The sequence below is a fragment of the Sycon ciliatum genome, chromosome 8 (genome assembly GCF_964019385.1).
Source record: "Sycon ciliatum chromosome 8, ocSycCili1.1, whole genome shotgun sequence".
Taxonomy (NCBI): domain Eukaryota; kingdom Metazoa; phylum Porifera; class Calcarea; order Leucosolenida; family Sycettidae; genus Sycon; species Sycon ciliatum.
This window is the reverse complement of record NC_088650.1, coordinates 2331303-2358600: the sequence shown is the minus strand read 5'-3', so window position 1 is coordinate 2358600 and position 27298 is coordinate 2331303. Positions and strand designations below refer to the sequence as shown.

Sequence of the window (27298 nt, the reverse complement as noted above, 5' to 3'; positions counted from 1 at the left end):
CAAGTACATCCCGAAAGTCACCCTCTGACAGATGGTAGCCATGTTCATCAAGTGGCAAAGCATTCAGCCACGTTGACACTCCCTTCTTTGAGAGCTGGTCCAGCCTCCAAACAACGGCAGATGAAGCCGAGTGGCCAATCTCATTGTACATTATTCTCTTCCTCCTGGCACAGCGGACTTTGCTCGCAACGCAGACTCGATTATAGCACGTGGAGATCTACAGGTAACCACGATGCATAGTGTTGGTTAACAATCTCAGCCACCTGGAAATCAGTTACGGACCGAGACGAGGTTAATTCACAAGCCGCCATCCGCTGGAAATGCGGGATAGCAAGCCCGCCAAGGCGCGTGGGCAATCGCAATACTGTTAGGTCCTCATCAGTAAAGGTTTCTCTCCCTGTGAGCGCCGGCAGCAATTCATTTGTTATGATATCAAACAATCAGTGGGGAATGGGACCTTGCGCAACATGTAGGTGACCTGGTCCATCGACCACGCAAACCATGAGTGATAGCTGAATAGGCAGCATACGGTTCGGTGTGCGCAAAGACAGTGAGGCGTCGCAACTCAACAATCCATATTTCTACTGTTTGTTTCCCGCACATTGCTTGCAATTGCACTAGTCTCACCAATTTGCGCAACCAAGTATTTCACAGCACCAGTTACTATTCGTATACCTCTTCCGCTGCTGCAAAGCTTGAAATACATCACAAGAAAATCCTTAAAATTCTCCTCCGTCAACCCCGCATGCTCTCATCATCCGCCCTTTATAAAATCGCTCACACAACCCCGTTATCACTTGGACGCAGTGCACACCTGGCTTCTCTTGTCCATTCTATTAAGCTTGAGTTGTGCCCACCTCATCTAATGTGTTTTAATTGGTTCTCTTCTCTAAGAACTAGAAACTCGCTCTTACTCCCTATTATTAAAGTGTAACTCATCCACTCTTTTGCGCTCCCCTCTCTTTATTGCTTATTCTGTTTGGCTCACTCTACCCAGAGAAGTTAAGGACCTGACCTCACTCCGCCTGTTTAAGATCCGTGCCGCCCCTTATTTACTATGACATACATAGCTCATTATCCGCATGTCCTTTGCGTTTCTGTGTTTTTCACTGTCTTTATTTGACATTATCTTTCTTTACGGAGTTGTTGTTGCTGTTCGTTTTGCTACTTTTTTTTCCCTCCCCTTATTTCTATTTATCGCCGTGGTTGGCAATCACCCACTCTCGTAACATTGGCCGGTGTTTCCGCCGAGTCTTGAGATGTTGTAATAAATTATAAATAAATAATACCGCTATTATGGAAAATGCGAGATGCCTCATCAACCATGCCAGGCTTTACCAGAAGCAGAGTCTTCTTCGAATAGGTGTAATAGCCATATTGTTTGACCGTTTTGTTGTAGATTGTCCCACCACAAGCCCAGACATCGCAGTCTTCCTCCACCACTGGAGTCAATCTGCAATCTGCAATCTTCCTGAATCTGCCTTAAAACGCTGAACCAAAGGCAGTGTGGCAAGGGCATAAAACACCATAGAAAGGGGATCACCCTGTGTAGTGCCCTCGTGCGAGGCCAACTCACCACCGCCCACCACAAACAGCCGCGCTGACTGACCGTATGAATTACGCATAATAAATTAATAATCGCTAATGATGGACATAATAGTCGAACAATATGAAGTGAAGCAGCTCTGTTATTTAGGCTATTAATTACGCGCGTCCACAAGCAGAATGCCTTCTGTAGACTGTTCGTCGTAGATGGCCTGCATTGCATGATGGGTGAACTGCCACCTGGATCCCCTCAGGGAGACCAGAGCACTTTTGGATGCAGCCACACGTCTCCTGGACTTCTTGCCCTGCGACCTTCAGAATTGCCTTCTCAAAATTCTCCACAGCACTTCTCCAACGCCGATTGGTCACACTCCAGGATTCTTATTCAAGGCCACCAGACCGTTCCAACAAATAACCTCCATTGGTCTGATGATCTATCCTAATGATAGTGAAACAAGCTTGTTACCAACATTACCTTTGGATGGTCTTCCTCCACCTTTCCACCATTACACCCACACTTTTCATCTATTGTGTTCCTTTGCATTGCTTTGTGTTCTATTTTCCATATCCACCGCACCCTTTTCCACACAGCTTTGCATCGCGTTTTCATTTGTGCCGCCCTACGACCGTTCTGCTGTGCAGAATCTTCCCACCCCTCATCAATAGAGCTTGAGTAGGCTGAGGAATATTGCGCATGAAGAGTACCACTTATGTAGTGCTGTCCAGGCACAAACATCACCAGGGATACAAACTTACAGAGACGCTCCGTTTCCTGCGCGACAAACACCTCGTAAACACCAGATAGCAGCGCGAGTCAGTGTCGCTCATGGAGGTGCTGAACAAGCGCTGAGGACCGTTGGCCATTCACAACATTGTTGCCTCCAAACCATCTAAAATGCAAGTCGGCGCTGGGGACAACAATGTGAAGAAGAAGTTGGTGCCACTTCGGCGATACTTGGGGTGCTCTGGATGGCAGTCGTGAGTCAGTCAAGTGAGAATTCAAGTCGGCAGGAATAGTGCAAGCTCCCACGTAGGGAGCAACAGACAATTGATCACTATAGGCGATATATGACGTATTTTTGTTGTTGATGTGTTCAAGCCTCTTGTACTGGCAAAAATACCATCTTGATCAATAATTGAAATGCAAATAAAACCCAAAACAATTTTACAATGTAAAAAAACTCAAAGCAAATGAAAAGAACTCAAAGTTAAAGAAAAGAACTCAAAGTTAAAGAAAAGAACCCAAAGTTAAAGAAAAGAACACAACCAGCCGCACACGGAGCACACAAGAGGCAACAGCATTAACAAGTAATAATAATAATATTCGCGGGATCCGCGTCGGCATCGCTTGAATGTTCAGAAACACACAAACTAGCCTTCGCATCCGCAGGCCACCACTATGCCTGTTCACCTACATGTAAGTGGCGAATGCAGACCTCACAAGTGAGTCAGGGGAGAGGAGGTGAGTCTCTCAACCAATCGGGCGTGTAACGGCCCATAACCCTGTAAACTGCATCCTTGTTATTCTCACTCCGAGCTGTGAGTACCCAGTTGACCGTGGGTGTCGGCGCAGTTCAGCACGCGTAAAAAGTTTTTTTACACGCTCCCTGCTGCCAGCGCGGGTCTTGAACTCGGGACCTCATGATTCGCAGGCAGGCCTGCAAACCAATCGGCCATATGCGTTGGTTTGTAGTAAGTAAAGTAAACTTCCTCAAAACACGTAACAGTGAAAGCCACGATATAATAGACAAAATATTACTATACGCGATAACGGTGTATACTTAGTTATGGAGAATGAATATGAATTTGAGAAATTGATCACTATAGCCGGTATATTACTATAGCCGGTATATTACTATAGCCGGTATATTACTATAGCCGGTATATTACTATAGCCGGTATATTACTATAGCCGGTATATTACTATAGCCGGTATATTACTATAGCCGGTATATCACTATAGCCGGTATATTACTATAGCCGGTATATTACTATAGCCGGTATATCACTATAGCCGGTATATTACTAAAGCCGGTATATTACTATAGCCGGTATATCACTATAGCCGGTATATTACTATAGCCGGTATATTACTATAGCCGGTATATTACTATAGCCGGTATATTACTATAGCCGGTATATTACTATAGCCGGTATATTACTATAGCCGGTATATTACTATAGCCGGTATATTACTATAGCCGGTATATTACTATAGCCGGTATATTACTATAGCCGGTATATTACTATAGCCGGCAACCTTATAATGCGAGACTGAGTGTATGCTAGTCTGTGCGACAGGCAAGCTTCGTGACGTGACAGCGAATCTGCTCAAGAGAGTTGCCACGAATGTGGCAGTCGAGCCTCGACTCCAGCCGCTAACTGGAGAAAGGCTGCAGTACCGAACCGCTATCACTGATGACCAGGCCCGATTGGATGTGGCGGCTAGTGGTGTGTGGGGTGGAAGATTCGAGCGTGTGTTTCTCGAGGTACGGGTTTTCAACCCTTTCGCGCAATCGAATCGGACCTCCTCACTCACCAGCACGTACCAGCCATGAGTAGGCCTTGGCGGATAATGCTCGAAAAGGTGGCAGATTCTGCTTTTTTTGCACCGAAATTGGCAGAACCATACAAACCTTATGGCGGGCAATTCCTCGAATTCTGCTCCATTTCTTTATCCACATACCAAACATGCATGAAACTTACCAGAAAAAGTACCGAATTCTGCCAATTTTTCTGCCGGCATTATCCGCCAAGGCCTAGCCATGAGAAGGAAAAACGTCGACACTATGGCCAACGCGTCAGGGATATTCAGGTTGCGTTGCCACCTTCCTGCCATTGGTTTTCTCAGCCAGTGGTGGGATGTGGAAATCCGCCACCACCTTCTAGAAGCGTGTCGCGTCTCTAGTTTCAGAGAAGACGAAGGAGCTGTACAGCCAGGTCATGTCGTGGATCCAGTGCCGGCTGTCTTTTGGCCTGCTAAGATCCAGCATTGCTTGTTTGCGGGGCGCACGGCGGATTCGTCCCCTGCCAGCCATGGACACCTCTGTCATGAGTGTGGTGGCTGAAGCGGCTATCCGGTTCTGAGGCAGTTGTGTTCGGTGTCCAAGGCCGGTTTTTGACATGACTGTACTAAGTACATCGTAGTTGTACATTTGGTTAACAGCCATTTATCTCCTTCCTTCCTGTTCTATAATCACTGTCCGGTCCGGCGTGTATTTATCTCCTTTCTTCCTGTTGTATAATCACTGTCCGGTCCGGCGTGTATTTACCGCCATATTGCCAGGTGCGTGTTTACTACCATAATTATGAATAAAAATACTCGTTGATCAGAAAAAAAAAGAAAAAAAGGATGCTGTGGCTGTTGCTGTAGTACCTGGCACTACAGTCCATTCAGAAAAAAATGAACTTCTAGCTTTTGGCCATAAATGGGTCAAACGTTGAGTTTTTTTAGAATTTTTTTCTGCAATCCCATTATGGAATCCTCTTCCAATTATGTTTCTGAAGTTTTTTTGTCCAAAAAGCAAGCCATAGCAAGAATAGGATTTCGGCCAGGTTTTGCCCCAAAAGCACTGAATTGGGAAAAACCATCAAAATCTAGGCCGTTTGACCCCGCCTGCAACAGTGCATTCTGCGGTTCGAACCCCAGTTCAGGCACCCTTTTTGGACCCTTTTTCAAATTTCAAAGTTCGCAGCACTGCACTGTGTACGATGAAATCACGAAAAATCGCCAAATACGGGAGCTCGCCAGAGCCAGGACCCATCTTTTTATGAATGGACTGTAGAATTGTAAATCTGAACTAGTATGAATTGAGAAAGAGCATAGAAGAGAGTGAAAGTTTGAGGTGTAAAGTGCTCACCTGAAACCCAGCATACAAGTACACTAGACAGTAGTTGTGAATACATGTGTATGTGAGCAGTACAGTAGTCTACTTTGACCATTACGCATCCCACTATAAGCTCATGGATTGACTGATTCACTTACCCAACACCTCCATGTACTCGTGTGTTTGTGTAGAGTAGTGTGTATTGTGGAGATGCTAGTCATCAACAAGTTCACTGCATGCTAGATCTTTGTGATCTCTATCCCTACACAGTTAGAGACAGCAGTTGTAGAACGTCAGTACCGTTGCTGAGTCTCGTGCAATGCTATCACATGAGATGAGTGTACAGTAACTGGTGGATTTAGTGGACAGTAACTGGTGGAGTTAGTGGACAGTTTAGTGCAACTTGTAGTTCCTTGCTCCTTTTCCTTTCCTTTAATTCTGAATACGTTCTCCATCCGAGTGATAGAGATATCTGCTGGATTACGTTGTACTTCCAGTAAAATCTGCATTCCCAACCCAGTGTTTCTCCTAACCATACAACATACTACCCGTCCATGTTGTCAGTCCCTGTATGCAAATATAACACATATGAACACAAGCTTAAAGAATGCACTGCCCTGCGTCATCGGGGTGTCATTCTTCTTACAACAATACCATGACAACCTCACCATCAAGGCATCAACCTCTCCATCACTCACTCCCCTAGTCATCAGCACTATGTAGTTATGGTAACCAATACAATGAGTTGCTAAGCAACAGCTGGTCATTAGGCCTTGGCGGATAATGCCGGCAGTAGATTGAGCATTATACGTAGTTTGGGGCAGTAGAGCATTATACGGCATTCAAAAGCATTATGTACCAGGTACTGTAGCCATATACGGGGCACTATACCCATTTTTGAGGCATTTCCCTTAGTAGATCCACGTAGTAGTAGTACCGGTAGAATGACGAGTCTTCTGCACTGCAGTGTCGGAAGTACAGTCGACATGAGAACAGTGAACACCAGTCACTACGTATGACGTGATACTGGTGTTGCTGCGTAGAGATGTATCCGGGAGGATGTGAAACATGTTAATTATGGAGGATGTGAAACATGTTAATTATTTTGATGCTTGCCGAGCGCCTGGCATATGATATATATTTTATTTATTTTATTCCAAGCAATACATGGCTGGGGTACGGGTAGCCAATGACCACTTTGCGTGGCGATTGCAGGGTTTTTATAGCCAACCACGCCTAACAAGAAAAAGAGTAAGAAGTCAAAAAGAAAAGGAAAAGAAGAAAGAAGCAAATATGGACTAAAATTGTGGTCTACTTGTAAAGCAAGGCGTTCCTGAATGCTGTTAAAGTAGAAAGGCCCTTTGTCTCCTGGTGCAGCTTAAGGGGGCAGCCTACCCATAAATTTCATATGGCATTCAATTGACCGTAACTTTGGTGTTTCTCAGTGGATTTGAGTGAAATTTTGACCACACACTCCTGCCACTATGCTGGCCCTCAGGACATGATTTACAAGTTCTTGCGCCTCACTGACAGGCTTTCCAGGCCGGAAAAACTCAAATTTCCGGCATAGTGTCACGGTGTGCGAGCCACCCAGGAGCCAAACAAATGCATTTACATTTTTTTCACATTTTCGTGCCCATTCTGTCCGTGCGCGGGACCCAAACCTAAAACAAGTCCAGAAGCAGCCATGGGTGGTGGGGTAGGGCCCCTCAACGTGGCCCTGGAATCTGTCACAACGGAACGAGTGGGCGTTCTCTCGCGGACTCCCACAGACCCAAGTCAATTATTTTTGAATTTTTTAGGTTTAGGGTGTGCTACGAGGTCGTACCTTTGATACAACATCCAGTGCTGGGACCTCCACAGCAAGCCATTTCCACAGCGCTGCACACCAAATCCAGGATGCCCTCAGAAACCGGCAGGGACCGCCACTCACGTTTCACTACTGCCTAGTACTGAATCCTACCTGACTTCTTGACACGACTCAAACTTGCCAAAGTCACTAAATCAACGTCAACTACAATAATCAAGCCACATATCTGCAACGTCACGAGGGTGCTGGCAAAAGTCCTGCTGCACGGCGGCGGGCTTCGCCCGCCGCCGTGCAGCCCAATACGTGGTTTTTTAACGTGATTTTTTGGACTTTTTTGGACTTGGGGCAAAATTCTGCACACTTTCGCGTGTTTCCATAATACGACAAGTTGCGCACGGTCTGCTCACATTCAAATACAGTGCTGCCAACAAATGACAGCATGCAACAAAAAAATCTTTCCTTGCAAGGGCACATTTTCGGCCATAACTCTTGAACGGCTGGTCAGATAGGGACACAATTTTCAGAGAATTTGCAGCTATTCATGCTCTTTCAACTGACGTAGCACTCAATATGAATTTACAAATTCGATTTTTCAGCGAATTTTTGGGTAGTCTGCCACCTTAAGCCAATGCAAATAGCCATTGAAAAGTGGGGAGTGTAGCAATGCAGAAGAGCGGGCTAGAGGAAGGGAGAGTTGGTTCCTAGTGGAGTTATCCCGTCGGAACCAGTCAAATGGTTTAAGATGCGGGGGTATTTTGGAAAGCCGAATACGATGGATAAGACAGCACATCATGATTCGTATATGCAGCTAGCTCATGACTCAAGCTCAGTGCTGCGCTAGCACAGAAACCATGTGCTTTCGGGACATAAATCCACGACTCCCGCGAGAGGATGTAAAACATGTTAAAACTATAATGTTGATGCTGGCCTAGCGCAAGGCATGTGCAGCTCGGTGCATGCTGCGCTAGCACAAAAACCATGTGCTTTCGGGACATATCCACCACTCCACGAGGTAGCTCACCGGCGCAGGCCGGAATGTCTTCCTCCGAGAATGAAAGTACATGTAGGGCGAGATGGTGGGACTGGGATAAGGCCGGTCTCGATGAAGATATTCTTAGCGATACAGAGGAGAGCGATGCTTTGGAAGCTCTCGCTTTTGCCGATGGAGCGCAAGTATCCAGGAAGAGATCGCTTCAACGGACTAGTTTAGAAAAGTCGGAGGCGTCCGCGTCGTCAAAACGAAGCAGAATTGCTCACGGGAAGAGCACTGTTGTGGATGTCAGTCCCGCCAAGAAAATCGAGGAATTGCGGTATGTCGACAGGGATTGGTGCATCCAGCAGTGGCTCGTTCGATTTCATGTTCTTTCTAAGAGCATGTTCGGCCAGCAACTTGCTCATGAGCTGATAACATGCTTGTCTGGAGTTCGGCCTGCCGTCACACAATATAGTAGCTGCTAGGTGTGACGGAGATTCAGTGAATGGTGCAGCACTACGTTCCGTGAAAGGGATCATGTACCCCGAACTCATAGACATCACCTGCTCTTCCCATTCCCTGGACAACGTCGGCAAGCGCTTCCAGACGCTCATCCTAACTGACTTCAGCCAGTGGTGGATAAGCCTATTCGCCAGAAGCCCAGCTGCTCGGATTGCCTGGAGAGAGCGGGCCAGCATAGACATCAGGTCACGCAACAACATACGCTGGTGGAGTCTGTGGGAGGTGCAGAACCAGCTGTTAACCCACTTTGGTGATCTCCAAGCATTATATGCCCATTTTGATGCTTGTTTCGAGCATTATAGGTACATTTTGAAAGCATTCCTAAAACCAGTAAAGCGTGATTTTCCGAGCATAATCAGCCAAGGCCTACTGGTCATTACGATCATCATCAACCATCACTCATGCTGCAGGTATTCAGGTTAGTGTGTCCAAGATCAACAGCAAACCTTCATGCTCATAATACCTGCATCTACAAACAGTCATGCTCTAATACCAAAGGTCAGCATTCATGCACTGAAACTCCCCAGCCGACAATCATGCTACCGTTCTGCGCACCTAATATTCATGCTCCGAAACTGTGAAGTCAACCGTCATTCTCCTACAAGTACATATAGGTAGTTACACACAGGCAGAATTCTTGCTACAGAACTGCACAGTCGACAATCAAGCTCTTCTAGGCCCAGTCAACTTTATTATTTAATTTTGTGAAGTAGCTTATACATTGTATACAATAGAGTAGAGGGCTTGTCCGAAAGTGGTAACACTCATACATTACTATCCTAACAATTCTTGCTCCGTTACTCAAACAACACATCTACACATACAGGTTAAGATACAATACACACACAGTAGTGACACAAGCAAATCCTTTTCTGCCGTTACGCAGAGTATCGTGTTAGAAAATTGGGCAGAACTGCCCGTTTGCCATGCGATGTAAAATAAATAAACAACAACAACAACAACAACAACAAAACACTCATCAAACAGTATGATATTAGACAAGTTTGTATATGCTCCGATACATAGTCATCAGTTTTACTCCATTGTACACGCCACTGTACATCTAACATTCATGCTCCGATAATCACAACCAACATTCATACCGTCATACCCAAACTGCAAGCATCCATGCTCTGATATAGGCACAGAAAACATTGCAGCTCCAAGCCTGCCTGCAAGCACTCCCATTGCAAGTCACACAGTCACTGTCCCCATCATGTTCTACAGGTCACTGTAAGTGACAAAGACTGGCACAACACAATCATAATACATCAGTATACAATACACAGTCGTAGCCACTGCGGACAACAGTCATCAGTATACAATACACAGTCGTAGCCACTGCCCACATCATGTCAGGAGAAGAACGACATAGATGGGTAGATTGGTTTGCATTTTTCATTCTCTATTTTTACACAAGAGAGAGTGGACCGTATGCGTGTTAAAACAAAATGGCGTCACGATTTATTGAAAGTGGTATAGTTGGTGGAACGAGTGTTCAAACCCATTTGAACTTCATACTGTTCGTCTTCTTTTTGACATGCTCTCTTTCCATCGTCCTTAGCTTTTGTTTGTTGAGAGCTGTTTTGGCTTTCTCCTACACCTCTGGGGGATGCCAAGTGATGGTTTTGAGAGGCTGGTGATGGCTGTGAGCGAGAGTTTGCCGATCGGCGTCGTCCTCGCTATAGCGATGAAAATACTAGTTACTGCGCACCTGGCAGATATCACAACACGTCGGAGCGTCCAGGAGCAAAGGAATCTTGGGTTTTCACTGGAATCTAGTTCCACCAGCATCGTGTAGCCCACCGTCGGTGAATGGCGGTCCAGAAAGGTCGAAACTGGTCTTCTGCAGCATCTCGCAGTCCTGCGAGGCACACTGAATACGCCTGTCATGTATTCTACTAATAAAAATCACGAAGTAGTGGACTTTACAGTGATGAGTCTATCCTGTATGCTGCAAAAGACGCAGGAAATGTGACTGGTGTCCGTACACTGGACGCCAATATCATCCCAGTCTTCTCCTGCAGGATCTGTTTGACATTGACATACCGGTATGCAGTGGGTCGACATTGGCCTGGTTTGGCAGCTATCTGCCTGGGTGGATGTAGCAGGTTTGCATTGGCGCGTCGTCCAGTCCGACATTTTCTTGTAACTGTGGAGTACCGGCAGGGTCTGAGAGGTTGCTCGTGCTGTGAACACATCTCTACTGCCTGTCTCGTCCTGGAAGTGCCGTCTCGCCGCTTCCTTGCTCTACAGTCACGCCGTTATTTCGCTTTGTTTCGTGGTGCAGCTCAAAACCTGCCCAAACAACTGTGAGCTCGCAACATGGTATGGACAAATTGCACCACTCATGCTGGTTAACTAAAACCGGGATAGTCGAGTAAGCGAGTTCACTCCCTGGGCCATGGCAAGATCTGTTCAGCGCGGGCTATTCCAACCTCCAAGTGCATAGTCACCGATCGATCCATGCGATGGTGGTTGACCTACAAAGAGCCAAGGTCTACGAGTACTACTATTGGATGCTGTCTACATGCAGTCAACAAAATCAAAGTACCTCAGTATGCCCCAGAACAGGGCATGTGCATCTATAGCATGACACAACAGGGGTTCTGGCGGCACCTGTCAAACAAGCAGTAGGACTAGTGCCAGCTACCTATTGGAGGCTAGCCGCTACAGTCTGTCACTGGAGATAATTATTATGTTCACTGTTTAGACTGAGCACAATCAATGATGCCCAATCAATCTGCCCAATGTGTGTTCTGTTCCACCTAATTATAACGTCCCATCGCATCAACCCTACTACACGCACATGTCGTCACTCTAGCACGACTTGTGTTATTATTGTTTATTTTGATTCGCACGATAAATAGAGCACAATAAACGTTAACTTGACCGAAGGTTAAAGGCGACTGCAGATAGAGGAACACATCGAGGTACAGGTGCCGGCATCAATACAGTATCAGAGAGGTACGCAGAAAAAACTCTCGTAAGCCCAAGGGGAAGTGGTTGATGAGGGATGAATGTACTCTCCACGCTCGTCTACACTGTTCGTGGAAATGCACACATACATACAATAATATACAACAGCAATAGCATGCACAGAACCGAACAATTTCATGTTCACACATGCAAGCACAGACCTGAACATTAGTACCAAAAGCCGATACAGACAATATCCCCATACACACAGACGCACACACACACAATGTCCCATGTATGCGCCCGTGGCGAGAAAAGCACGCAGATCTAAAAATGCACTGGATGTGAACCCACAGATTTTCTCTAATAGCAATGATAGCGGATCTGATTCTGAATGAAACACACACACAATACAATTATTGAATGCCCATCCGCAGATGATGGCAGGTCCTGAAAGAACAGGCAGTGTTCCAGTGATGGGGAACAGAACTTCGAGTGGCGAGTGAGGTATACACACACACGCGCGTGCGCGGGCACACACCAAAGTATGAAGAAATAGAATCGACATCGTAGTATTCATTGGTTGGGGAATGGAAAGGAAAATAAAACATTGCTATAGGTTATTGTTGTAAGGACACTGGGAGCACAACAGAAAGGTAAGCAACTTGCTTTGAAGCAAAGAAAGTTATTATTCCACGGATCTCAGAAGGAAGGAACGTTCCAGAATGCTGCACTGGCAACAGGCGGCCTGCATGTGCGCGGCCCCTGCAGTCGGTCCAGCTGCCGGCCTTGCAGTGCTGAAAAGAATGTGCAGTACAGCATGTCACATAGTATCGCAGCCTGGACAAATAGACGCTGGGAAGTCCTAGTTATGTGCTCACCTACACCACGATGCACCAATCTTCTGAGCTACTTTGGCAACAATTTTGTCCACTTGAGACTCCCATGGGCTGAGCCAGTTGTTGAGGGCTGCATCAAGGTGGACGGCAATGACCGCTGATGGCAAGGCAATCCATGACACACAGTCACTAGGGCATCGTCAACATGGCGCTAAGGCTGGATGAATAAAATCAACCTTTAGGCTGCCGCGGGATTGACAACGAGGCCGCTGTCTCGAAGCTAGTCAGTCAGCCTGGTCACCGCCATTGACGAACCAGTCGCCACCGCCAGCAGTGGCGGTAGGTTGTGACAAGTATGGTGCAATATTGTCAGCAAATTCAGTACTCAGGATAAGATGAGTGACAAAGGGAACGTTGTGTTTGATAATATTGAAGTGAACAGGGATGATCACAAACCCTGCGCGTACTCCACCGTGAGTTACAAGAAAATTCCGGACTGGACGACGAGCAAACACCAACCTGCTACATCCAACCAGGCAGATACTATAACGATAGCTGCCAAACCAGGTCAATGCCGACCTACTGCATAATGTCAATGTCAAACAGATCCTGCAGGAGAAGACTGGGGTGTTGGCGTCCAGTCACTGAGTGTACAGACACCAGTCACATGTCCTGCGTCTTTTGCAGCATACAGGATAGACTCATCACTGTAAAGTCCACTACTTCGTGATTTTTATTTGTAGAATACATGACAGGCGTATTCAGTGTGCCTCGCAGGACTGCGAGATGCTGCAGAAGACCAGTTTCGACCTTTCTGGACCGCCATTCACCGACGGTGGGCTACACGATGCTGGTGGAACTAGATTCCAGTGAAAACCCAAGATTCCTTTGCTCCTGGACGCTCCGACGTGTTGTGATATCTGCCAGGTGCGCAGTAACTAGTATTTTCATCGCTATAGCGAGGACGACGCCGATCGGCAAACTCTCGCTCACAGCCATCACCAGCCTCTCAAAACCATCACTTGGCATCCCCCAGAGGTATAGGAGAAAGCCAAAACAGCTCTCAACAAATAAAAGCTAAGGACGATGGAAAGGGAGCATGTCAAAAAGAAGACGAACAGTATGAAGTTCAAATGGGTTTGAACACTCGTTCCACCAACTATACCACTTTCAATAAATCGTGACGCCATTTTGTTTTAACATGAATATCGCGGGTTTGGAAGCTTTGTTACAACTCTGAGTTTCATGTATTACTACGATCATCAGACAACTGATAGATCCAAAACGGGCAGCCAGAACATAAGGGGGAGCAAGGTGGGAAATTCTGAGGGTGTCATAGGCGACGCGTATCACAGCGCAAGAGTCAGGTGCAGGCGTGAAATAATTGCCAAGTCTTCAGACTTGGGGCTGTGCAGCAGTAGTTCCGGCGTGAATGAGAATAGAGCTGGGGACAAATGCCAAATCCACACATTCCCACACCACTACACAAACATACACCCACACTCTCTCCCTTTTCTCACATACACATGCACTCACACGCGCGTCCACACACACATTCTCTAAATCGCTCTCTCTCTAAATCGCTCTCTCTCTCACACACACACGCACACACAGTGGAATATTCCCGAGTGGAATATCTCCATCCAGCTCCGAAAAGCTATGAAGTACGTCAAGGAGAGGGAGAAGAGTGGGAGAGAGGGACGGCGCTGCTTGACGTTTGGGTCGTGGAATGTTCGCTCCCTTGTGGAAAGGAGTGGCGGCGTAGCTACGGCGAGCGTTTCTGGCCGAGTAGCAGAGGACAAGAAATGTCGTCGTGTTGCTGCCGAGCTGCGCAGGTTGAGCGTGGCGGCGGCTGGATTGCAGGAGACACACTGGTTCGGCGATGACATTTATGTCGTTGACGGTTTTACTATCTTGTGTTCGGGTCGCCCCGTGCCTGGCGATGGAGCTCCGGGCAACAGACGAGGAGAAGGAGTCGCCCTGGCACTCAATAAATTTGCAACAGACGCGTGGAAGAATGGTGGTTCGGTCTGGCGGGCTGTGGGCCCTCGTCTTGTCACTGCACGTCTCAAATTCGCCCTGCGTGGGGGAGAAGTCGCATGGGTGACGGTAGTCAGTGCGTATGCTCCGACTTATGCAGCTCCGCGTGCCAGCAAAAATCAGTTTTACGAACAGTTGCAGGAGGTAATAGCTGGCGTTCCTGACAGGGACTGCTGTATTCTGCTTGGAGACTTCAACGCCCGTGTGGGTTCAGGAACAGCTGACGATGGCTGGAGTGGTGTGCGCGGCATGCATGGTTTTGGACAGTTGAATTCCTCTGGAGATGAGCTACTGTCGTTTGCAGCAATAAATAATTTGTGGATCTGCAACACCTGGTTCCCCAAGCGGGATATCTTCAAGCGGACGTGGCAGCACCCCGGCTCTCTGCAGTGGCACTGCATCGACTATATCTTGATGCGTCAGGATCATCGGCGATTTTGCAGGGACGTGCGCGTTGTTCGTGGTGCTGAGTGTGGCAGTGACCACCAGCTGCTTTGTATAGTCTTTGAGTTCCCGCATCGCCCGGTGGGGGTTGCCCGACGTGGAGCGAGCCGGGGGCGCCGATTTAATGTCGGCAAGCTGCGGAGTAAGGCGGTGGCCGAGCATGATCAATCGGATTCCTGCGCATCCACGTTACAAGACGTCAACGATGTGGGACGTCGCCCCCCGCGCTGCGTGACCACCGCGGACAAGTATCGTGCCGCTTTATCTGCTGGATTGCGAGATTGCTGGAGCAGCGATGGTAGCGTTGGGGAGAAGTGGACCCATGTGCGCAATACCGTGGTTGCCACAGCCGCTGATGTATTGGGCCCGAGCGAACGCCGTCAGGCCGACTGGTATGATGACAACTCTGCAACCATACAGCCCCTTCTGCGCGCCCGCAATGAGTGCTACGCGGAGTGGCTTGCCCACGGTCAGCAGAGGGGCGACACGTATTGGGCCAGCTTCGGGGCTGCTCGATCGCAGGCGCGCGCAGCCGTTGTAAATGCCAAAGAGGCTTGGATTTTGAATAAGGCACAGGAGGCAACAGAGGCGCGCTTCAACGGGGCAGTCGTCTGGAAATGCGTTCATGCTATCCACGCTGCATGTGAGGGATTAACTCCGTGCAAGACTTCCGCCATTAAGGACGAGAATGGAAACCTGTGCCAGTCGACTGAGGATCAATGCAAGCGGTTCCAGAGGCATTTCACATCTGTCCTGAACCCAGAGAGCTCGTACAACCCCGATATCATGGCTTGCGTTGAGCAGCGACCTGTAGTGTCGAGCCTTGAGGAACCACCAACCATGCATGAGATCTCCAAGGCATTTCTCGACTTCGCAATGGCACCGCTGCTGGTTCATCGAGGATACAGCCAGAGTTGCTAAAGTTCGGTGGCGAGGAGCTCAACAACAAGCTCATGGAGCTGTTTGGAGATGTGTGGCGAGATGGCTGCGTTCCGCGGGAGTGGGCGGATGCTACCCTCATCCCCATTCCAAAGAAGGGAGATTTGTCGCAGTGCGACAATTGGCGGGGCATTGCGTTGCTGGATGTGGTCGGCAAGGTCTTGGCGAGTGTCCTTCAGAGAAGGCTGCAGGTATTCGCAGAGGAATTTCTCCCTGAGTCCCAGTGCGGGTTCCGGCGAGGGCGTGGCTGCTCTGACATGATCTTCACCGTCCGACAGCTCATGGAAAAGTCAATCGAACATCAGGCCAAGGGATTTTTTGTGTTTATCGACCTGAAGAAGGCCTTTGATTCAGTGCCCAGGGGGTGTCTGTGGCAGGTCCTCGGCCGTGCGGGAGTACCAGAAAAGCTTATCAACATCATCCGGTCGTTCCACGACCCCATGTCAGCATCGGTGCAGTTCAACAACATATTATCAGACCCGTTCAGCATTGGCAATGGTCTTCGCCAGGGGTGCTCTATGGCGCCGGTCCTTTTTAATATCTTTATGTGGGCCGTGATGACCCAGTGGCAACACCGCGTCAGGAGAGTTGACGGGGTTGGCTTCGAGCTCCGCTCAGCATACAGCAGCGATTTATACCGTAAACCCCGCCGTGACGACCAACACCATTGCCTAACAGATTCCCAGTTTGCTGACGACTCTTGTTTATTCGCTACAACTCGGTCTGGAGCGGGGGCAGCATTGTGCTGTCTTCACGAGGTGGCGTCGGGATTCGGCTTGACCATCAGTGCAACGAAGACTCAGTTTGTAGTTGTTGGCCCCGGCATCACGCTTACTGACCGCGCTCCCCTCCAACTTGGTCAAGCGGAGGTGGAATGCGTACCGCATTTCAAATACCTCGGTTCTGTAGTGGACAGCGGTTGCCGTTCGTCCCGGGACATCGCCGCAAGGATTGCCCAAGCCTCCAGGGCCTGCGGTGCTCTTCGGAGGTCTGTATTCTCCAATCCACATCTGCTGATGCACACCAAGCGGTGCGTATTCAATGCTTGCGTTCTGTCCCTGCTGTTGTATGGCTCTGAGTGCTGGACGCCCCTTCAGCATGACCTGCAGAAGCTCTCAACCTTCAGCATGAGGTGCATCCGATCCATCCTCGGGGTCTCTCGAAGCCGGATGTGGGACGAACACATCACCAACGAAGAGCTGCTGGTGCGCTGGGGAGACTCCGAGACGATTAAAGACAAAATTGCACATCGGCGGTTGGAGTGGTTGGGGCATGTGGCGCGGATGCCGGACAACCGCATCCCAAAACAGGTACTGTTTGGCTCCTTCTTGCAGCGTCGCCCAGCACATGGCCCACGCCGCAGATGGAAGGACTGTGCTGTCCGAGATCTACGTGCCCGTGGCGTGGAGGCATCATGGTATGATGTTGCATGTGAGTCTCGCGCGGAGTGGCGCAGCACCTACCAAGAGCCTGACAATGTGCCTGAGCCTCCGCCCCGAGTGGTATGTACGGTATGCGGACGGGATTTTGCACGGAAAGGAGACATGGCTCGGCATAAGTGTCTGGAGGAGCGTGCGCGGCCTGTGTCTGAGCAGCGGGGCGCCAGTCAGTGCGGGCGGTGTGGGCGGTGGCTGAGAAGCCGCGGTGGCTTGGTCCGGCATGTGTTTGCCTCAACGGTGGATGCCGCAGTGCCACCTGGAACTACCGGAGCGTCGGCACCGGCGGAGGGATGTTGTGCCGCGCATTGTGACAGGTGTGGTCGCTGCTTTCGCGGTGTCCGGGGACGGGGAAGGCATCGCTGTTCAAGGGTGGCGCATAGACCAACAGCAGAGGAGCGCTCAGCCTTCCAGCACGTGTGCATATGCGGCAAGCGGATGCGACTACCCGTGCACCTGGAGCGTCATCGAGCGTCGTGTCCTCTCTCTCTCTCTTCTCAAGTTTCCCAGTGATGGGATCACGTGACCCTTTTGCGGCAGTGACTCTACAGGACAGGACAGGACAGGTGTGTGTGTGTGTGTGTGTGTGTGTGTGTGTGTGTGTGTGTGTGTGTGTGTGTGTGTGTGTGTGTGTGTTTTGTGTATGTGCTGGAGGTGAGTGGAAGGAGATTTTTGAGCTCCGGTTTTTTTAGAAGTTTTCTTCCACGGGCTGGTCTCCAGCTCCGGCTGGGGCCAGCCCAGGTGAGTTATAGACTCACAGTAAGTAGAGTAGCTGTGCTGAGCGAGGCAGCCGTCATCTTGCTGCCGCGGACGAGGACAATTCAGCGTCGACAACATGGTCACCTCGGATATGACCACTCGCGCTGACCCTCGTCCGCCTGAGCGCGGAGGAGTTGCAAACCCCCGCTCAGAGCTTAGCTTGCAGCATGCACCAGCCGCTCGGAGGTTCGTGCTGTCTCTGGGAACCTGGAATGTGAGGACTCTTGTTGAGTCCGACGGCGACGTGAATACGGCTTCAAAATTTCAAAAAAAATCAAAACATTTGTTGCGGGAGGAGAAGAAAATTGACCTGGTTTGTCGGCAGCTTGGACGTTTCGGAGTGGACATCGCAGGTCTGCAGGAGACCCTTTGGTTCGGCACGGCTCAGTACAGCGTTGGCGACTCTCTCGTGTTGGCGAGTGGACGCCCTACTCCAACGGCGGATGACTCTGGACGTCGTGGTGAAGGTGTGGCGATAGTGCTGCGCGGAAAGTGCAAAGACGCCTTTGTCAGCGGCGGTTCGGAATGGAAAGGACACAGCTCGCGACTTGTCTCCGCGAAGGTAAAGTTCGAATGTGGTCGTAATCGTTCAGTATCTTGCATTCATATCGCTGTTGCGTATGCACCAACATTCAGTAGATCACGTGAGGAGAAAGCTGCGTTCTATGAAAGTTTGCAGTCCTTCCTTGATAGTGTACCCAGGAGTGACCAGTATGTCATACTCGGCGATTTCAATGCTCGTGTTGGTGTTGGTGCTGCTGGAGACGAGTGGAGCCGCGTAAGGGGTACACATGGACATGGCGTCATGAATTCTGCTGGAGAGGATTTACTAAACTTCCTGGCCAGAAACAGTGCGCTCATCTGCAACACCTGGTTCAAGAAGAAGGACATCCACAAGCACACGTGGCACCATCCCAGGTATGGGCAGCCTCATTGTATCGACTACTGCATTATTCCAGAGTCATGTCAGCGTCAATGTCTGGATTGTCAAGTTCTCCGCTCTGCGGAGTGTGACACCGACCATAAGTTCCTTGCCATGAGATACCGCTTGGCGGCGGTGCCCAGTTTCCGCAGGCAAAGTAAACCAGCCAACAAACCCATCGCTTCCGCAGTCCTAACGGCTCCCTCCAATGATGAAGTGCGAGCAAAATATTCCACTAGTCTTGATGCTGCCTTGGTTCAGAACTGGCCAGATGAGCTATCTGTGGACGGATGCTGGGCTGCGTTGAAAACTACGGTGGCGGACGTCGCTCAAAAATGCCTTGGCAGAGAGCGGCGCAAACAACCAGACTGGTTCCTGGACAATCGACCGAAGATTGAGGCTGCCCTCCGTGAGCGAGACGATTGCTACCGAGCCTGGATGTCGACCAACAGGGCAAGTGATCAGAAGCTGTATAAGAAGGCCCGAAGTTCAGCTCGCCGTATCGTTCGTCAAGCAAAGCAGGACTGGCTGAGAAAGCAGGCTCGGGACTGCGAACGCTTTAGTCTAACATCTAAGGGAGGCTGGGAGTGCATCAAGAGGATCCAGACTGCACTTGATGGATTGCAGCCCCGCAAGACAGCTGCTATCAAGAATGCGCAGGGTGTTGTGTGCGAGACACCAGAGGCAACAGGTACGCGATGGCGGGAGCATTTTGACGGTGTCCTAAACGTGATCAGTGATTTTGTCCCAGATGCCATTGATTCCATTGGGCAGCTACCGATTCGGCTTGACCTTGAGAACGCCCCAGCCTGCAGCGAGATACACCGTGCTATGCGAGCTCTTCAAAATGGCAAAGCATGTGGCCGATCAGAGATAACAGCGGAGATGCTCAAGTGCGGCTCTGAACTGGTGCCTAGGTTGGAGATGTTGTTGGCTGAAGTTTGGCGGACGGAAAGGGTTCCTCAGGATTGGGCAGACGCCATCTTAATCCCAATTCCCAAGAAAGGTGATCTTAGTGACTGTGGTAACTGGCGAGGCATCGCGCTTCTAGACGTGGTCGGCAAGCTGGTGGCAAGAATAATAGCGGATCGCCTGCAGCTGGTTGGAGAGGAATACCTGCCTGACTCCCAGTGTGGTTTTCGCCATGGTAGGGGATGCTCAGACATGGTGTTCTCAGTACGCCAGGTTGCCGAGAAATTGCATGAGCATTCATCAAAGGGCTTTGCGGTGTTCATTGACTTGCGCAAAGCATACGATTCAGTGCCTAGAGCAGCCATGTGGAGGGTTCTCTCCAGGCTCGGCATGCCGGATAAGCTGATCTCCATCATTCGGTCGTTCCATGAAGGCATGTCTGCATCCATTCGTCTCGGCGCAGATCTGCTCGACCCTTTCCAGGTGGGAAATGGCCTACGTCAGGGATGCACGATGGCCCCGATCCTGTTCAACTTATTCATGGGTGCGGTTGTGGAAAAGTGGCATGCTACCATCGCCAATGACGAGGATATCGGTATCCAGGTGTCGCAGTTTCGCAGAGACTGCTTGTTCAATACGCGTCTCAGAGAGTGTCGCAGGGTGACTATCACGGAGTGTCAGTTTGCGGACGATTCGTCACTGTTCGCCAAAACCTACGGCGGTGCTGAAAGGGCCTTGGCCACGTTTCGACAGGTTGCAGCATCTTTTGGCCTGTCAGTCAATCTGGGCAAAACTAAGTTCATGCCTATGGGCGTTGGTGTGGTGGCGTCGGATATGTTGCCTTTGGGTGGAACCGTCGAATGCGTGGACAGATTTCGCTATCTTGGCTGCCAGATCACTCCTGATGCTAGGAGTAGCTTTGATGTCTCTCGCAGGATCGGGTGCATTTGGCGCATTGAAGAAAGCTGTGTTTGCGAACTCGGAGTTTCCTATCGGTCTCAAGCGTGTTGTGTACGGAGTCACTGTGTTGGCAGTACTCCTCTATGGTGCTGAGAACTGGACACCGAGGCAACGGGATCTCCAGCGTCTGGAGTCGTTTCACCTGCGATCTATACGCATGGTCCTGGGCATCAGTCGGGCGCGCCAGATGGACGAGCACGTGACAACCCTTCAGGTACGGCAGTGGTGGGGTGACATGGAGCAGGTCTCTGACAAGGTCCGGCGCCGTCGTCTCCAATGGCTGGGCCACCTGGCTCGCATGGATGACCGTATTCCCCGCCAATTGCTCTTTGGTGCCTTGCCGTCTAAGCGACCTCCACATGGCCCCCGGAAGAGGTGGAAAGACCCAATCAAACATGACCTGACGGCGGTGTCCATTGACATGAATGAGTGGCTTGAAACAGCAGATGATAGGTCTGAGTGGAGAACCAGGTGTCAGGATGGAGTCTACAGTGTGGTATGCTCTCGTGTACAACCTGCCGTGAAACCACTCCTGTGTATGGTCTGCACACGCCGTTTCAGCCGTCCTCAAGACATCGCTAGACATAGTTGCACCTCCCGTCGCTCCGCAAAGGCAAAAAACAAACAGTGAAACAGCCGTTCACGTCCCGCCGGACTCGCAGGGCCTCATGCCGCGTCCCGGAGACAGCACTCCTCCAAGTCGCCCCGTTTGGGGACACATAGCCAATCGTGGCAGTGGGCGAAGGAAGGAAGGAAGGAAGGAAGGTGTGTGTGTGTGTGTGATATAGAGAATGAATGTGTGTGTGCGTGTGTGAGATATAGAGAATGAATGTGTGTGTGCGTGTGTGTGTGTGAGAGAAAGCGATTTAGAGAATGTGTGTGTGGACGCGCGTGTGAGTGTATGTGTATGTGAGAAAAAGGAGAGAGTGTGGGTGTATGTATAGGATATTGCACGGTTCCGAGGGGATTATTTTTCAAATCCCCAAGGCGCGCAGCGCCGCGGGGATTATGACAAATAATCCTCGCGGACACTGTGCAATATCCTGTATAGACCACACTTTTCGGGTGATCAGCAGCGCTGCATGCAGCATGAACCAGTGCACTGTGAACGGAACACCGAACGCGAAGTACCGGTAGTTCTTATTATAGTCGTTTGTTCGTCGCCTCTCCAGGTTTTGATCCACTTATTGGTTTGACTGAGGCGAATGCGGATTGTCACACACTTTCTTTGGTTTGGCTCCCAAGACGAAGCCTCATGAACTCTGCTGCTTGTTGGTAGCTGACAAGACCGTGGGGAAAAGCGATACTGATAGCGATCAGGTGAAGACGACGAAATAGTAGATATTGTAATTATTTGAAAATAATTTGAGGTGCTCTGCTCGTCTGTCACCTACCGGCGTGGAGGCGATTTATTCCCTATAAATCAAAGACTACAATGAAGAATTGTCAGACACTGACGTCCGTCGCATGGCTTAGTCAAATGGTGTAAGAGTATCCGAAATAAGATGGATTGTTTGTGATCGTGTGGAACAAATTTGCCAAGACCAGTGCAGTAGAGCGTGAATGGGTGCATCTACACGTACATGTAGAACCAATGACATTGAGTTAGTAGTAGGCTAACTGCTGCAAAGATTTATCTTTCAGGTCTGTGAAAGAAGGAATTTTCCAAACACTGTACTAGAAACCAAAGTTTGCATTGAACGGCAATGCTCAGTACTATGCGTCTTTGTCATTTCGTTCAATGTTTCTATGACAACTCGTGTGCTGGACGAGCATTTGTTGTCATTGACTCAATTTCATTTACTCTCCATAGGCTATTGGATTATTTTCCTTACTCGGTCTATTTATAACCAGTATCTATATGAGAGTGTGGTGTGTCTCTATGGTTACCGGTGTTCGGCACACCCGGTTCATGTAGCATGTTGCAAATTAAGATGCTCTTGTTTGTTGCTGATAGAAAGATTGCCACTTCCCTAGTTTTGTTTCACCAATATGCTTTTCTTTTGATAAATATAGCCACTTCCCCTTTTTAGACCTTATCTGGAAGGCCCATTCTTGCATATTCAAACAGCAGCCAAGGGAGCTAGCTCTCATGGTTATGCTGGTAGAAGGACTGGGTCCGACCCACCGTCCGAGGGGATCCACAGGATTTCCTGTGGATATGAGATCCCCTCGTTTGAGGGGATTATGAGCCATAATCCCCTCAAACTAGGGGAAATATCCGTAGATCACCTGAAAAGGGTGGTCTATGTTTGAGTCGTGGTGTGGGAATGTTTGGATTTGGCATTGACTCTTGCGCTGTGATACGCGTCGCCTATGACACCCTCAGAATTTCCCACCTTGCTCCCCCTTATGTTCTGGCTGCCCGTTTTGGATCTATCAGTTGTCTGATGATCGTAGTAATACATGAAACTCAGAGTTGTAACAAAGCTTCCAATCTCTCTCTCTTGTGTACAAGGCTCTGCCCTACATGGGCATTGAGCACTCTTCAGACAGTGAAGCAAACCACTTGACTACTCTAGCTTTACGGATTTTTTTATCGCATTTCCATTCATTGTGGTTATTTTGGTCGCAAAAGAGATTCACAACTATGCACACATTTACATCACAAAACACACACACACTTGTGCTTACTTGCTCACTGCCAAAACTGGTCACGTGTGTCTTCCCCAGGAAAGGGCCCGTAGGGTCCGGTGGATTCTGCCGGCAGAAAAATTGGCAGAATTCGGTACTTTTTCTGGTAAGTTTCATGCATGTTTGGTATGTGGATAAAGAAATGGAGCAGAATTCGAGGAATTGCCCGCCATAAGGTTTGTATGGTTCTGCCAATTTCACTGCTTTTTGAGCACAATCTGCCACCTTTTCGAGCAGAATCCGCTGGTCCTTAGAAAGGGGAGAGAGACTCAAAAGGAATTTTGGAAAGATGACTCGGTTGGCTATTGGACCGCCCAACGGGGGACACCCCCTGAAAGCCCCAAACGTTGGGTGGGCTTGGAAATAATCCCACGTATGGCCCAATATAGGCTCATAAAGAGGACATACATACATACACACACACACACACGCGCGCGCACACGCAAAATGTTCTCTTAATGGTAGATTCTATTCCAGGACTGCATACATGTACATCATTATCCTAATCACCCATTCCTACTCTGCTCTGTTTGCGTATAGCATCATGTGGATGAATGTCTGGTGATATGCACATAGCTAACTGCTACATCACACTCATAACGTATACACTGTAGTGCAGCTTACGCATGGTTGATCACACAGTGAGCAATGAGTCCTGGAGGCACGAAACCTACGTCACAATACCAGCCAAGTCGTGGATGAGTGTCCGCCTATGCACCAGACACTACCTGATGGACAGGTATCAGTCAGCTATGTGAGTATCATCAGCCATGCATCTACTAGGCCACGTGCGTAAAGTATAGATGATGGTGGTGAGAGAAGCATGGCTCTTTGCCAGTCTGATCTGAAGACAAGATTAGAATAGAATTACTTAGAAGAAGGAAAGGACCAAAGGTTTACACCGCAGTATGCATTGTTGTCCAATAACTTATTTTCAAGATGATGTAGGGTCAGAACGTGTGGCATTTTCAACAATATTCACTGATGATACTGACATTCAACGACCTGACGTTTGCCTCGATCACGTCTTGGATACACTGACCAACAGATTTCCAGCTGGTCATAAAATTCCATTCATTCAAAGAAAAAGAAACTGTGAAAAACTGAACAAGTTATCGTCGCACACATGATGTCATTGCCGTGACAACTTTGACAGGATCAAGATCATAGAGGTGTCAATGAATGAACCAGTGATTCATTGACTCAATTCCAGGGAATCGTTAGTATTCGGTACCACTACAGTCGTTCCTCTTAAACTTTAATCCAGCACTTTATAAACCAGCACCCTCTATAAACCAGCACCCTCTATAAACCAGCACCCTCTATAAACCAGCACCCTCTATAAACCAGCACCCTCTATAAACCAGCACCCTCTATAAACCAGCACCCTCTATAAACCAGCACCCTCTATAAACCAGCACCCTCTATAAACCAGCACCCTCTATAAACCAGCACCCTCTATAAACCAGCACCCTCTATAAACCAGCACAATTTTCAGTTACTAAAAATGTCCTCTTCATGCACATTGCAGCAGTATATCAGATTTTCTAATCCAGCACCCTCCCCAAGCCAGCAGAATTTCCGTAGCACAAATGGTGTGGGATTATACAGGGACCACTGTACTACAATTATGGTCTATATGTATGTGAGCCTTTCCTGATACGTTGAACATGTTTTCACGATGACAGCGTGAACAAAGCGGAGAACCTACTGTATGAGAAACAGTGTTCATAACTGAAACCATAAACTGGTTGGTAGAGTCTCAGTCTTGCCAACATTTGAACCACGAGATCAGGGATTATTCCTTTACTATAATGCTCCCTAGAATAATGAGTGTCTGAACAGGGGTATAGCCCCATACGGTTCAAATGGGCACAAGATCGAGACCCTACCCGGCAACCGATGTATGGTTGCAGTGAGCCTGGAGTACTGTTTTCCCATACAGTGGGTCGTCTGCTGAGCTGGTTGTTGCTGAGGCCCAGGTTGCTCGCATGTGAGAATCTATAAATTACAGCAGATTATTTTGAAGTTGATTGTTCCAACTAGGAACACACGCTTCTTGCCGAACTTGACACTTGACTGACTCACGACTGCCATCCGGAGCACACGTGGAGCACTTCGCACCTTCCACTGGGCAAACCTGCAAGAAAGCACCACTCCCTGCTCAATACACAGTGTTTCGGGGAATTCACCCCTCATCAGTTGAGCTTGAGTAGACTGAGGAAAATTGTGCCTGAAAGGCACCACTTATATACTGCTCTCCAGGCCAAACCATCACCAGGGATACAAACTGATGAGAGGTGAATTCCCCGAAACACTGTGTATTGAGCAGGGAGTGGTGCTTTCTTGCAGGTTTGCCGAGTGGAAGGTGCGAAGTGCTCCTCGTGTGCTCCGGATGGCAGTAGGCCCCGGTGTAATATGCCTGAAACTTTGCCGAAAATGCTTTTTGGGAAATTCTCGTAAACCTTGCCGAAAATGCTCCCAAACCTTGCCGAAAATGCTGGGAAAATGCTCACTTTTTTGTCATCCTCAGCACACGCCGTCAAAACCAGGGAGTCAGAAAATACTCAATAAGAGACTTGCTCGAGTCTGCCATGGTAAACAATTCATAAACTACTCAACAAGAAGCTAACCCACGGAATGCGGAAGTGACGTTCTTGTTTGGGAAGTTTTTCTTCTCTCAATTTTGATACACAACGGCCAAGTGCTCCGTTTCCCCCAAAATGCTGCATCACGAGCCCAAAGTGCTGGGTTCGCGGATTGTACCGAAAATGCTCAAAAAACTTGATGCCGGCATATTACACGGGGGCCTAGATGGCAGTCGTGAGTCAGTCAAGGGTCAAGTTCGGCAAGAAGCGTGTGTTCCTAGTTGGAACAATCAAGTTCATGACTATTACCGCCGAAGCCTCAATTTCTAAGTTCAGATTATTTTTATTATAAATACTGTCAACACCTTGCTAAGGGTGTGCAGACTCCACTGTAGCCTGTAGCCACTTCATGTTTCACACAGTTACACACCACTACTCGAAAACGGTCTCTTGGCTACAAATTCGTAAATACTGGACATGGATATTGAATAACTGTACTCAGTGACTCTTTACATTTTACAGGCTACGTTTTTTTATTACAGGCTGCGACAGAGCTCTCGGCCATTGAAGAAAATGTTGAGTCACCTCCACCATTAAACTGTGCTCGCAGTTTAATGGTGGAGGTGACTCTACGTTTTTTTTTATTATTATTATTGTATCTCTTTGTCTGTCAAATCCTATATATAGGATTTTTCCAATTTTCGGGAAAAGGTAGATCATACCTCACAAAGTAAAGTTCTTTCTTCAAAAACCTGCTGGAGTCTGCATTCCGTGTTTATCAGAGATGATGCCTGCCACGTTTCACCAGCACAAGGGCTTTACCTTTTCTGTAACAGGCCTTCCCAATTCCCGTGCAAAGGTGTCCAGAATTTTCAAAATCCTTTATATAGGATTTGACCCCTTTAAAAATTGGTTATGTTCTTCCCAGTTGCCCCTGTCAATAAAAACCATGGTTGGCAATATCCAAGCCTAGATATAGCCCATATGGAGCTAACAAAAACATTCTATGTATCATGGCTAAAGAGTAAGCACCTCCTAGGCTAGTACAAAAATAGTATTCCACTATTAATATGTGTACATAACTGATTTAGCAAATGCCCCAAACATGTAGTGTCTTTAGTTCATATTGATCTGCGAGTACTTTACAACACTACTTCAATGCTAGGATGGTGCTAATATTCATCTATTCCACTCCTAGTCTATTTCTACCACTTGTAATTGCAATTCAT

General features: G+C 48.5%; 1 protein-coding gene across 1 annotated transcript; it reads left to right on the top strand.

Annotated features, from left to right (window-relative positions):
* Window positions 1-14094: 14094 nt before the first annotated feature.
* On the top strand, window positions 14095-15840 carry LOC135823004 (uncharacterized). Its single transcript, XM_065335839.1, has one exon. The coding sequence runs from the start codon at window positions 14095-14097 to the stop codon at window positions 15838-15840; it is 1746 nt and encodes a 581-aa protein (XP_065191911.1).
* The last annotated feature ends 11458 nt before the right edge of the window (window positions 15841-27298 follow it).

Bases quoted from the DNA above. Each gene is read 5' to 3' on its own strand.
- LOC135823004 (XM_065335839.1), top strand. From the start codon at position 14,095: ATGAAGTACGTCAAGGAGAGGGAGAAGAGTGGGAGAGAGGGACGGCGC.